Source organism: Pelophylax lessonae (genome assembly GCF_965119305.1).
Source record: "Pelophylax lessonae genome assembly, chromosome: 3".
Lineage (NCBI taxonomy): Eukaryota > Metazoa > Chordata > Amphibia > Anura > Ranidae > Pelophylax > Pelophylax lessonae.
In genome coordinates, this window is record NC_138770.1 from 130371899 (window position 1) to 130383848 (window position 11950).

Below are 11950 nucleotides of genomic sequence, written 5' to 3' on the forward strand. Positions count from 1 at the left end.
GTGCATGGAATAGGCCCAATCCTCCCCTGTTAGTGCTCCTGGCTCCTCCTTCTTTCCGTTTTGCCGCCATAAGAAGCTGCTTCCTGCAGGCGATTGTCTCCTGCTGCTGTCATTTAAAGTCAGTCAGCCAATCAGGAGAGAGAGGGGGCAAGAACGGGTCGCAGCTCCATGTCTGAAAGGACACAGGGAGCTGTGACTCGGCCCAGGTGCCCCTATAGCAAGCTGCTTGCTGTGGGGGCTCTCAACAGGAGGGAGGGGCCAGGAGCACAGAAGAGGAGGACCTGGGCCACTCTGTGCAAAACCAACTGCACAGAGGAGGGAAGTATAACATGTTTGTTTGTTTTTTTTTTAAAAGGAGACTTTACAATCATTTTAAGGTAAAAAATGTTTAGGCTTTAGACCCACTTTAATGGAGTTCTCCAAGACATAATAATTTGCTGAACATTGTTTTTGTAGCAGGAGCTGGGTTCTCGTGGTTCTTCATGTGGGGTCTTTGTTTCCTATAACAAGTGAAAACAAAACTCTTCTGACCTTAATGTTGGCAATACATTGAAAGAAAATTGTTCGTACATGGAATTTAAAAAATCTGCCTAACGTGTGCAATAACATCATCAGTTGTATCAATAGATGTTGCTTAATTATCTACATATTATCGATCAATAACAACATAAACAGTAGATTTTTCTTCGATCAATTACACAATCCGGGGTTACATTTTAATACACGCCTGTGCTGTCGATTGTTCAATCTCTTTTCAAATCAATTACACTACTAATGTTTTGAAAAACAATTTTTTAGACTAAAAAAATCTGACATGACTGTTTGTCTTTTTTGCATAAAAATTTGCATTTCGATAATCAAAATTATCGAAGCGTATCAAACGTTTTTTTCTAACAATTTTCTAACCAGCATAAGGGCTCTTTCACACGGGCGATCCGATCAGATCCACCTGTCAGTTTTTTAGGCGGATCTGATCGGATCCTCCATGCAGCTCTATGGGGCAGCGGGTGTCAGCGGAGACACCTCCGCTGACACCCGCTGCCATCCGCATCCGATCCTGTGCTTGAAATCTGGACGGATGGAAACCCTATTTTTCCATCCGTTCAGTAATCGGAGCGGATCGGATCTGATGAGAGCGGACAAGCGGTCCGCTCTCATCCGATCCCCCATAGAGGGCAGCGGGGGCTGAGACACCTCCCTCTCCGCTCTGCAAGCGGAGACGGAGCTGTCATCCGCCCGGCTCAGCGGGGATCGCGGATCGATCCCCGCTGAGCAACACGGATCTGCCTACGGAGCGGACCGTGTGAAAGAGCCCTAACACTAACTCCTCCCCACAGCTGAACCCCACACAAGGGCAAATCCTTCCAAAAAACACTTACTTAGACTTAAAGATGAACTCCAGATTTATTTACCCTGCGGTGGAGCTTTTCAAATGCCTCAAAGGTTTGTTTGATATAGGGGGTGATACTATAAAACAAAGGGGCTTACTTAACATATTTCTCACACACCTAGCAGCCAATGCTCTCTGATGCTCCTGAAAATGTAGGTGGACGCTTGGCATACCCACACACAGTGCAGGACTGCAAAGGATTTCCAGAGCACTATGGGTTACCCAAGAGTCTGCACAGCAGTATTTATTTTCTTCCAGATAAATCTGTTTCCCATTGAAACCCAAGATGAAGATGTTTGGAGAGTGTGGGAGAGAGAAGAGGAGTCACAGCTTGATGTGTTTACATTTCAACTTGAGCTGTTGAACTTTGTATATAGTCGTTTTACACCAAAGGGGCAAAGGAGATACGTGAAATAATGTAAAAAGGAGCCTAAAATGTATGCTGGTTTGATAGAATAATAAAATCTGTATGCATTTGTTTATTGATGATGATAAATGTCCTTAAAAGTAATACTTCGCTGGCGGCGTGTCCTGCACGGGTGCCGCTACGGACGTTTTCCCTGTGAGCTCCGCCATCCTGGCTCACGAATCCGCCTCCATCGGCGGTATAACGGCTCAAATCCGCCAGCCACCCGGATATTGAGGCTCCCGGCACTGTCCTGCACAGTTTGATGCCACTTTTGGGCCGATTCGTTAAGGTCCACCGCTCGTCGGCATCGCGGCCTACCTGTAAGGCCGAAGCCGCGGCCTCGATTTCTACCCGGTCCCCGGCGATCGGTCGCGAGGCCGACCTCGCGGCTCCCGGACACCGAATCTCGAGCCACCAGCAGGGACAGACTGCAGGGCCCTCCACCCCCCAGGAATTGACCACCACGGGGCACATGCACGAAGCTCTGCGTGTGGACATGATTAATTAGAGCTCCGTACCGCAACGGGACATACTGCCGCCTCCGCCAGTGACCAGCCACCTTACAGCCCGGACACCGCTCCAATAGGAAGGCCGTTAACCCCCACCGCGCCGCGATGGTGTCCGGCGGTGCTAAATCCAAAATTAAGAGCAAGAACATCAGGGAAGTTCTGGTGCGGGCTTCATCCAAGATGGCGCCACCACTCACCTCACGCTCCGGCTCCACAGCTTCCGGGGTCCCCAGGCTCCTCATGCCACATCCGGATGAGGGTGAGTCAGATGCTGAAGCCTCAACATCACAAGGGTTCCCCTTCTATGACCCCTCACAGGCTGCCCTGATCCAGCGTTTTGAGCAGGTTCTCCATAAGGCCCTGCAGCAAACCTCCGATCAAATTACAGGCAGGCTCACTAAGGAAATTAGGGAGCTAGGCCAGCGTACCTCAGATCTTGAAAATAGGGCTGATGAACTTGAGGTCTGCTTTGCTACCCACTCTGATGAGCTTGAGACCCTAAAAGAGGAGAATCAAGCCCTACAAGCCCAGCTTGAGGACCAGGAAAACAGAGCTCGGCGCTCTAATATAAGAATTAGAGGGATCCCAGAGACTGTAGTGGATCTGCAATCCACCATAACTGCTCTCTTTCAGGAACTCTCCCCTTCCATCCCTATCGAGCGACTTGAAATGGATCGCATTCACAGAGCCCTAGCCCCCCGCAAATCCGAGGGGCCACCCCGGGACATTATTGCCAAACTTCATTATTACAGAACCAAAGAGCAACTACTCCAAGCAGCCCGCCAGAAAGAAAGCTTGGTGTTTCAGGGCCATACTTACCAGCTCTTCACTGACCTCTGCAAGGCCACCATCGTGAAACGGAGAGAGTTCAAACCCCTGTTACAAGTTCTCCAGCAACATCAGATCATCTACTCCTGGGGCTTCTCCTTTTCTGTGAGATTCACGTATCAGGGACGCAAACACACCTGTAAATCAACTGCAGATCTCCAAAACCTTCTCTATGAGTTACACCTGTCCTCCTCCTCTGACATCTCAAGCTTTCAACAACAGCGCAGACGCTCTGCCTCCGGGTCTCCCCAGAAGGCCACCACCTCCACAGCTTCAACCCCTAAGCGAAGCCGCATCACTTCTCCTCAGCCTGAACTCGCTGACTCCATGGACTGACTGAGCCCTGCAACCCTGGAATCCTCTTGTCGCCTAATCCAACTGGATTGAACACCTGCAATCTACCGCTACTTATGACCCCTACCCCCCCCCCTTTTTTTTTTTTCTCTTTGGTTGTTTTGGGACTATACGGCAGCCGCCCATCCTCAAGCATGCCGTTATCTCTGTTTATTTGACTTATGCGGAAAATTCTGTGTAGGTGTGTGCGTGTATATATGTGTATTTGCATATATATGGAAGTGTGGAAGGGTGTATATATGTTGGCATGTATATGCGTGTATACATGAGGATAGAAACATGTTTTTTTTTTTTGTTTTTTTTTCCCTATACGCCTGTTTAATCGCTATGTTATACTACACCCTTGTGAACTTGATTACCTTGTTTCAATATCTCTGGTCACACTTATGAATCCTTCTGTTCCTCATACCCATTGGCGGCACTGTCCCCTGCGGGTAGTCACTGCTGCCCCCCACTTGCCCTTGGAACTCTCCACTGGGAGATTACCTGGGGAAACCCTATTCCCTCTGTGAGGGTGCCGGCCACCTGAGCAGACGGAATGTTTTTTACATTATTGAATATTGCACTACATCTTCCAACTTTTATGTCTCCTCTACTCCTCCTCTCCCCCTCTTTGCTGAATCCCCCTCTTCCTCCCTCCCCCACGTTTCCCTCTGTCCCCTTGCCTCGCCGGGGGGGGACCACTGGCACCTATGTGGTTTTCACCACTAGCTTCCTCTACCTCCTTGATGAATGGCCTCCCTGAATGTGCTGACCCTTAATGTTCAGGGCCTAAATTCTCCTCAAAAACGGCGCAAAGCCTTCCGCTACTTTGCTTCTATCAATGCTCATGTCACGTGTTTGCAGGAAACTCATTTTACCGCCTCCCATACGCCTAAATACTTAACTGCCTCTTATCCACAGTTCTTCACAGCCTCAGCTACAGTTAAAAAGAGAGGGGCTCTGGTAGCTTTTCATAAAACAACTCCGTTCACGCTCTACTCCTCCATCGTTGACCCTGAGGGTAGGTACCTGATACTCACTGGTTCGCTGCTAGATACAGACGTGACTATAGCTTCCTATTATGCACCCAACTCCAGGCCGCACTCCTTCCTCTCCCATTTCTTGCAAATAGTAGCGCAGCATAAGAGAGGCACGGTCCTGTTGTGCGGAGATTCTAATCAGGTAATTTACCCCTTTTTGGACAAAACCCCTATCTCGCCCCACTCAACCCCCCACAAGCTCTCATTCCAACAATTACTCCACCACCACTCGCTTGTGGACACGTGGCGTGAACTTAACCCTGTCCGGCGACAATACACGTACTACTCTTATCCCCACAAGACTTTCTCCCGCATAGACCACATCCTCACGTCGGTAGCGACCTCTCCGTCGCTCCTTCTCTCCTCTATCTTGCCAATCTCATGGTCCGATCATAGTGCAGTCATCTCTACCTTTGATTCCCTAGTACCCAAACAACATGGCTTCTCCTGGTCTCTGAATGATACTCTTCTGACCCATCCCTCCCATAGACTAGAAGTAGCCACAGCAATCAAAGATTACGTCTCCCATAATGTCACCACGGATGTGACCCCACTTACGATCTGGGAAGCCCACAAGTCTGTACTTAGAGGAACCCTCATAAGTCTGGCCTCCCGCCGTAAGAAAGAACGAAAACTCCTCTATCAAACCCTAAATTCAAATTTTAACCAAGCCCATGACCAATTTCAGTCACACCCCACCCCCGATAACAAAAACTCTCTTGACAAAGCAAGATTAGAACTTGATCTCTTTCTCACTGAATCAGCTGAAAAGGCAATACGACGTTCCCAACATCAACTTTACACTAAGGCCAATAAACCCGATACCTTCCTGGCCCTTTCACTTCGCAACGCTAACTTGGTTAAGAAACCGATCCGCCTAAAGACCCCCTAGACACACTAGTAACCCTGTTAAAATACTTGAGACTTTCCGCTTACATCTCTCTAAATTGTACTCTACTACTACGCCTTTAGCGGACTCCCACGTCACTGAATTCTTTTCGGATCTCTCCATGCCCTCCATGTCCTCCTCGCAACGGGAAGAATTGGACAAACCCATTTCAGAACAAGAAATCCGCATTGCAATTAAGTCCCTTAAACTTAATAAGAGGCCCGGTCCAGATGGCTTTACGGCCTCATATTATAAGCACTTTTCCGATCTCCTCACCCCTATGCTATCTGAAGCCTATAACTCGATTCTTAGAGGTCACTCCTTCGGGGCTGACTCTCTTCATGCAGCTATCACAATGATCCCCAAACCGCAAACCGATGATTCGTCCTGGGCAAACTATCGCCCAATCTCACTCCTCAACATTGATATTAAACTGCTGACCAAAATTTTGTCCACCCGCCTTAACTCCATCATAGGCTCCCTTATCCACAAAGACCAAACAGGCTTCATCCCATGTAGACAAGCAGGGGATAATGTACGCAGGGCTGTTCACCTGGCTCACCATGCACGCACCCGCCGCATCCCTTCCTGCTTTATCTCTTTAGATATCAAAAAGGCCTTTGATACTCTATCATGGTCTTACTTACAATATGTATTGCGCGCATGGGGGTTCGGGCCTCATTTCCTGACTTGGATCTCGAGTCTATACTCCACCCCATCAGCCTACATCCGCTATGCGGGCTTCAAATCCCATACCTTCCCAATCCGTTGTGGCACTAGACAGGGATGCCCCCTTTCCCCGCTCCTCTTTGCACTCGCCATCGAACCCCTCGCCCTGAAAATCCGCTCCAACCCTAATGTTAAAGGTATAGAACTAGGGGGTCATCAACATAAACTATGCTTGTTTGCTGATGACATCCTCCTGTTTCTCACGTCCCCCCTTACCTCCGCTCCTAACCTCCTAGCTATTTTGGATCAATTCGCTGGACTTTCGGGTCTGATTGTCAACCCACAAAAATCCAAAGCCCTCAATGTATCTTTATCCCCTTCACTCCTTTCCCATCTACACTCGGTACTCCCCTTCTCCTGGGCTAATCATCATCTCTCCTACTTGGGCATTCAGTTCACCTCCGACCCACTGGAACTCTTCTCTGCTAACTACCCTCCTATGCTCCGACATCTTACCACACTCATGGACTCCTGGGCCTCCTTACCCCTGGCTTGGCTGGGACGAATAACGGTTGCCAAAATGGCTATTTTGCCAAAGATTCTATACCTTTTTCGGGTCTTGCCCATTCGAGTCCCGTCCTATTATCTACGCCAACTTCAGAGTCGAACCTTTCGCTACGTGTGGGGAAAAACCCGACCTAGGGTACCACGAAGGGTTCTGTATCTCCACAAACTCCAAGGCGGATTGGGTCTTCCGCAATATGCTAAGTATTATCAGGCTGCACAGCTGGCCCAACTTACAAAATGGCATGCGGCCCAGGAAGTTCCCCTTTGGGTAGCTTTGGAAGCAGTTGACTGCGACCCTCTCTCTATGGCCAATCTTCTGTGGCTGAAGCCCGTAGACCGTAAGTCCGTTGTTAATCCTGTTATACGTCACTCTTTACACCTGTGGGATACCCTGAAGTTCAAATACAAGCTCCAATCACCCCATAACCCTCTGCTGTCATACTTGCATAATCCATCCTTTCCCCCTGCGTGGGAATCCCCTACCTCATTTCATCGGTGGTCGGCTGCTGGTCTTATCCAAGCCCACTCACTTATAGTATCCAAATCGATCAGACCGTTCCCAACCCTCTGTGAAGCCCATGGTTTACCGAGCTCCGAAATATTTCGGTACCTCCAGATCAAACATTTTCTAGCACAATGCACCCACACTGATTCTACCTTACCTAATCTCACATCCTTCGAACATGTCTGCTTACATGACCCGCACTCCCGGGGCCTTATCTCCCTTCTCTATTCCAGGCTCTCGGACTCCCCCAACAGGACTCTGCCCGCCTACGCCAATAAATGGGAACAAGACTTGTCATTGCACCTAGACTATGTGGACTGGTCCAGCATTTGGCAAGCGACTAAGGTAGCCTCCCAGAATATCGTGGCTTCTGAAACTAACTACAAGGTCCTAATGCGTTGGTACTTAGTACCCGCCCGCATAGCAAAATTTCAGGCATCCTACCCCTCGACTTGTTTTCGAGGTTGCCTAAATGCAGGCACCCACTTACACATATGGTGGACGTGCCCTAAAGTACAAGAATTCTGGGAGGCTATCTTCCGCATCCTTTCCACTCTGCTGGATACGTCCATCCTCCCAGACCCTTCTCTGGCCCTTCTGAATATGAAACCGGACAAAGTCTCCAAATCCCGACAAAAATTGTTCCTGCAGGTAACCACTGCAGCCAAGCAGACTATAGCGAGGGCCTGGAAGTCCCCACACTTACCCATACCTGAGGTAAAGCACAGGATCACTAAGGCGATGATTCATGCCAAAATAGAAGCAGTGTTTCTGGACAAAGTGGATAAATATAACAGGCTTTGGCAACCTTGGGTTGATCATTTCCTCCCACCTGATTTTGATTCCTCTCTTTTGTTGCCGTGATACTCCTCCTTCAGCTTCATTATGTTCCTTAACTGATGCCAGTGCTCTACCCCCCGGCAACATCCCTCCTACCTTTTCTCTTTCCGTTCCCCCTGCTTCTCTCTTTTCCTCCCTCCATCCCTCTTTCTTTCTCCCTCTTCCCTCTCCTCCTCTGTACGTACACTCATGTGTTTACTAAATAAGTCCTAGACGTGATGTGCCTCAATAGCATGGTTATGCTTTTGCACTCACCATAATTACTGTTTACGTTTTCAATCTGTATATGTAACCCCTGTATTTACCACTATAGTTGTTGACTTCACTTTAGTTGATCTGTTTTCTCAATAATATTTTACTTTGGAGGTGAGTGAGTCCCGGAGTCGCCTCTATCTATGTAATAGCGGGCGGGAGGTCGCACTGCCCAGCGCGGGCACAGCTTGTTCCCTTTACGGGGTGCCTGTGTGCCGGCGGCGACAGCCCCACCTCCTCTCATCCTGGTTACTCGCGGCTTGCTCTTGCAACCGCCTGTATGTACAGTTGGGTTTTGTATTGATGGTTCCTGTACCACCATGTTATTCTACACATTGCTGTATTTATTCTTCTGTTCATTGTTCTTCTGACGCTTCTCTTCACCTGTAAACCTTAATAAAACGTTTGAACAAGAAAAGTAATACTTCGCAGAGCATCAATAGGGACAGGAACTGTAATATTTACTATTAGCTTTTACAGGGACTGCTTTTAGAGCCATTTGATTTTGAGGAGTCCTTTGCCCTTTTGTGTATGCAACCAAATAAGGTTAAATGTCAAGCTTTGTTGTGAAAACAGCTCCCTCTCAGTTCCTATAGTCATGTCTAATGTAACCAGTATTTCACAGAACGCTCTTAAGATTTGTTATTTTAGGTTTTGAAAACACGGCAGCAGAATTGTTATGTGATTTTATATGCAATTTTTGCCAAGTCTGTGCCCAGTGCTAGACTGAATTACATAATGCTGAGCACTGTTAGTCAATAATATAGTTACTTATACATGCTTATTTAATAGGGTCCTTCAAAGAGCAATGGTGGGGTGAATTAATCCATAGGTGACACTCAGATTGCAGCAAATCTATTCAGTGAAAGATCATCGCTGATTGGTTGTGCTGTATTGTAGGCAGCTGTTCTTTGCACATTCTTGCCTCCTTAAAAAAAAAGACAATGGGCCAACTGAATTGAATACCATCTGCATTGTCCTTGCAAAGGAAAATGACAGATAAAGCATCAATATGCAAACCACTGCTTTAGAATGGCACAGATCTCCCACTTCTTTAAAGGCAGCTCCAAGTGGGATTGGATGGGGTGCACATCTGTTGAGGGGGGTGAACAGGTTGTTAAAGGCTTGCTGTACCTTTAAAACCATGTTACATCCATATATGAGGTGCAACATGAGCAACGGTCCCAAGCAGACCCCCCCCCCCTCCCTGCAGCAGCCATTAGATTTGAAATCCGTAACATCAAAAAAAGAGAAAAAAACTGCGCTATAATAAATAATCAAAAAAGCAGCAACTCAAATGTGAGACAGACACAAAAGCAAATATTATGTAAAAGTTTTAAAAGTGAAGTTGCGCTGTGCATAAATAATTGAATCATATACAATTTACCAAGTGCAATAAAAACACTAAACAATATTAAAGACAAGAAACAAGAAAAAAGAAACAAGAAAAAAATCCTTCCACGCCAGTAATATAGCTGGTTATATAGCTGATTGCTAAAGAGTGGGCCGAGAAGCTGGACACCTTTAACAACCAATGAGCCATCAGCTGTCAGCAGGTTTTCCCCTCTGACAGCTGAATGTAAAAAGAAGAATTTCTGGCTAAAAAATTTGTGAAAAAAAACGTGTGGACCCCCCCAGATCCATACCCCGCCCTTCGGGTCTGGTATGGATTTGGAAGGGAACCCCATGCCAAAATGTAAAAAAAATAAATGGTGTGCCCCCCCAAAATCCATAACAGACCCTTATCCTTTAACAAGGGGACCCCCATATCTTGCCCCTCATGTGAATGAGTATGGGGTACATAGCGCATAGGTGCGAACTTAGGGTTACTGCACTTGTAGTCCAGTGACACTTCCCCCAGTGTTCTCGGTGCGGACATAGAGCTGGAAGAATAGTCTGCAGGGGCCTATGAATTGCACCCAGAACCACTGACTTTAGTGTTAATGCTGTGAAAGCTCATTAGCATTTTTTTTTTTTTTTCTGCAAATATGGGTGCATTTATTATTTTTTTGCAAAAGGTGAACTTAGCCTTTAAACCAGGCTATTGTATTGTGTAGACCTGTTTAAGGTAAAGAGACTTGTGACCCCTGCACTCTGTACCTCCAAACATACAAGGCTGGTTCACACCAGAATGCGGTGCGGAAATGGTGCATTTCGTGCATGTTTCCTGCACTGCAGGTGAACACACTGCGCTTGCAATCTGCATGTGGGTGCCTATGTAATGTTACAGTACACTAGGGACCCAGATGCATTGGGCTGCATTGTATAACATAACGCAAGGCAAAAACAAGCCAAAATCCATAGTTTCCAATAGGCTCCGTTCTCTGTGCTGTGTTTGTGCTGGGTAAAAAAATAACATGCAGCACATTGAAGAAAGAAAAATAATGCATTTTACATCTGCGATAAACAAAAGATCAGCAAATCAGTGCATTAAAACCATGCAATGGGGTTGATTTACTAAAACTGTAGAGTGCACCTAAAATCTGGTGCAGCTGTGCACGGTAGCCAATCAGCTTGTAACTTCAGCTTTTTCAACTAAGCTTTGACAAAAAGCCTGGAAGCTGATTGGTTTCTATGCAGAGCTACACCAGATTTTGTACTCTCCAGTTTTAGTAAATCAAACCCAGTGTGTTTAAAAAACGATGTCAATGCACCTCAAGTGCAATTAGCATGTGTCAACATAACAGAAATGGTGTGAATCCAGCCTAAATGTTATCCTGAAATTACACTGGGGTTATAGCTTGTAGCAGTTGGTCACATTCAATTGGACTTGTTCTGTAATTCTAAACATTACAAAATGAGTCCGAATGAATGTAACTTACTACTTCTAGCGATAACATGACGTGGATAAAAAAAAAATCTTTACAGTCACATGTTATCTACTATTTTAGGTTGAAAGCTTAGCTTAATTTTTTTAGGCAGTAAAAAGGAAAACATTTTATGCTACTAGACAACAATAATCTGCTATAGCTTATGTACTGTATTTTATCATATTATAATATTATATTTTATAGGGTCCACTGAAATGTTTCCTGGAGGCACTGGGAAAGCTTCAAAGGAAGTTTCATGCTAAAAATGCAAGGCTTAATTGCCCTATAAGGACCTACCTTGTGACGGCTAGGAGTGCTGCAAGCTCTGGGGCCAGAGCCTTGAAGACCTTACGTGCCTGGGGCTTGGAGGTAGATGAAGCCCTTTTCCTGGCAGGGGCCCCGAAAGGACCCATCTTGGACAAAATACGACCTCATCTGTTCTTTGATGACCAAATGTTTCACATAGAAGGTGCACATGAGTTAGGTACTATCGCAGCCCATGTCCCTTACGGAATTGGCCAGAAGTACCACAAGTCAACCAAAAAGGAGGAACCTAAAAAGGAGGAACCTAAAAAGGAAGAGCCTAATAAGGAGGAGTCTAAAAAGGAAGAGTCTAAAAAAGAGGAACCCAAAAAAGAGGGGCCTAAAAAGGAGGAGCCCAAAAAGGAACAGGGAAAGAAATAGAACAATTGGTATTAGTATTGTTAAGCGGATTTAGCTCTTGATGATTTTACAAATATTTTAAAGCATTCCTTAATCCCTCAAATGTGTAAGATAATGGTAATCATGCTTGCCACCTATATATATGGGCTAATTTCAGGAGGTTCACTAGGAAAGAGTAAAACTCTTTTCACTTAGATACAGCGGGAGGCAGATCAGTGATTTGTAGCTATCGGTGCACTAATC

The 11950-nt window shown here is 46.3% G+C and overlaps 1 protein-coding gene across 1 annotated transcript in view; it reads left to right on the forward strand.

Annotated features, from left to right (window-relative positions):
• The window catches only part of LOC309551591 (cytosolic 5'-nucleotidase 1A-like), an 80696-nt gene extending 68951 nt beyond the window's left edge, over window positions 1-11745 (forward strand). The window contains exon 7 of the mRNA XM_082252232.1: window positions 11249-11745. Coding sequence (XP_082108358.1) covers window positions 11249-11728 — 480 coding nt within the window. The 3' untranslated portion in view covers window positions 11729-11745. The remainder of the gene's footprint in view (window positions 1-11248) is intronic.
• The last annotated feature ends 205 nt before the right edge of the window (window positions 11746-11950 follow it).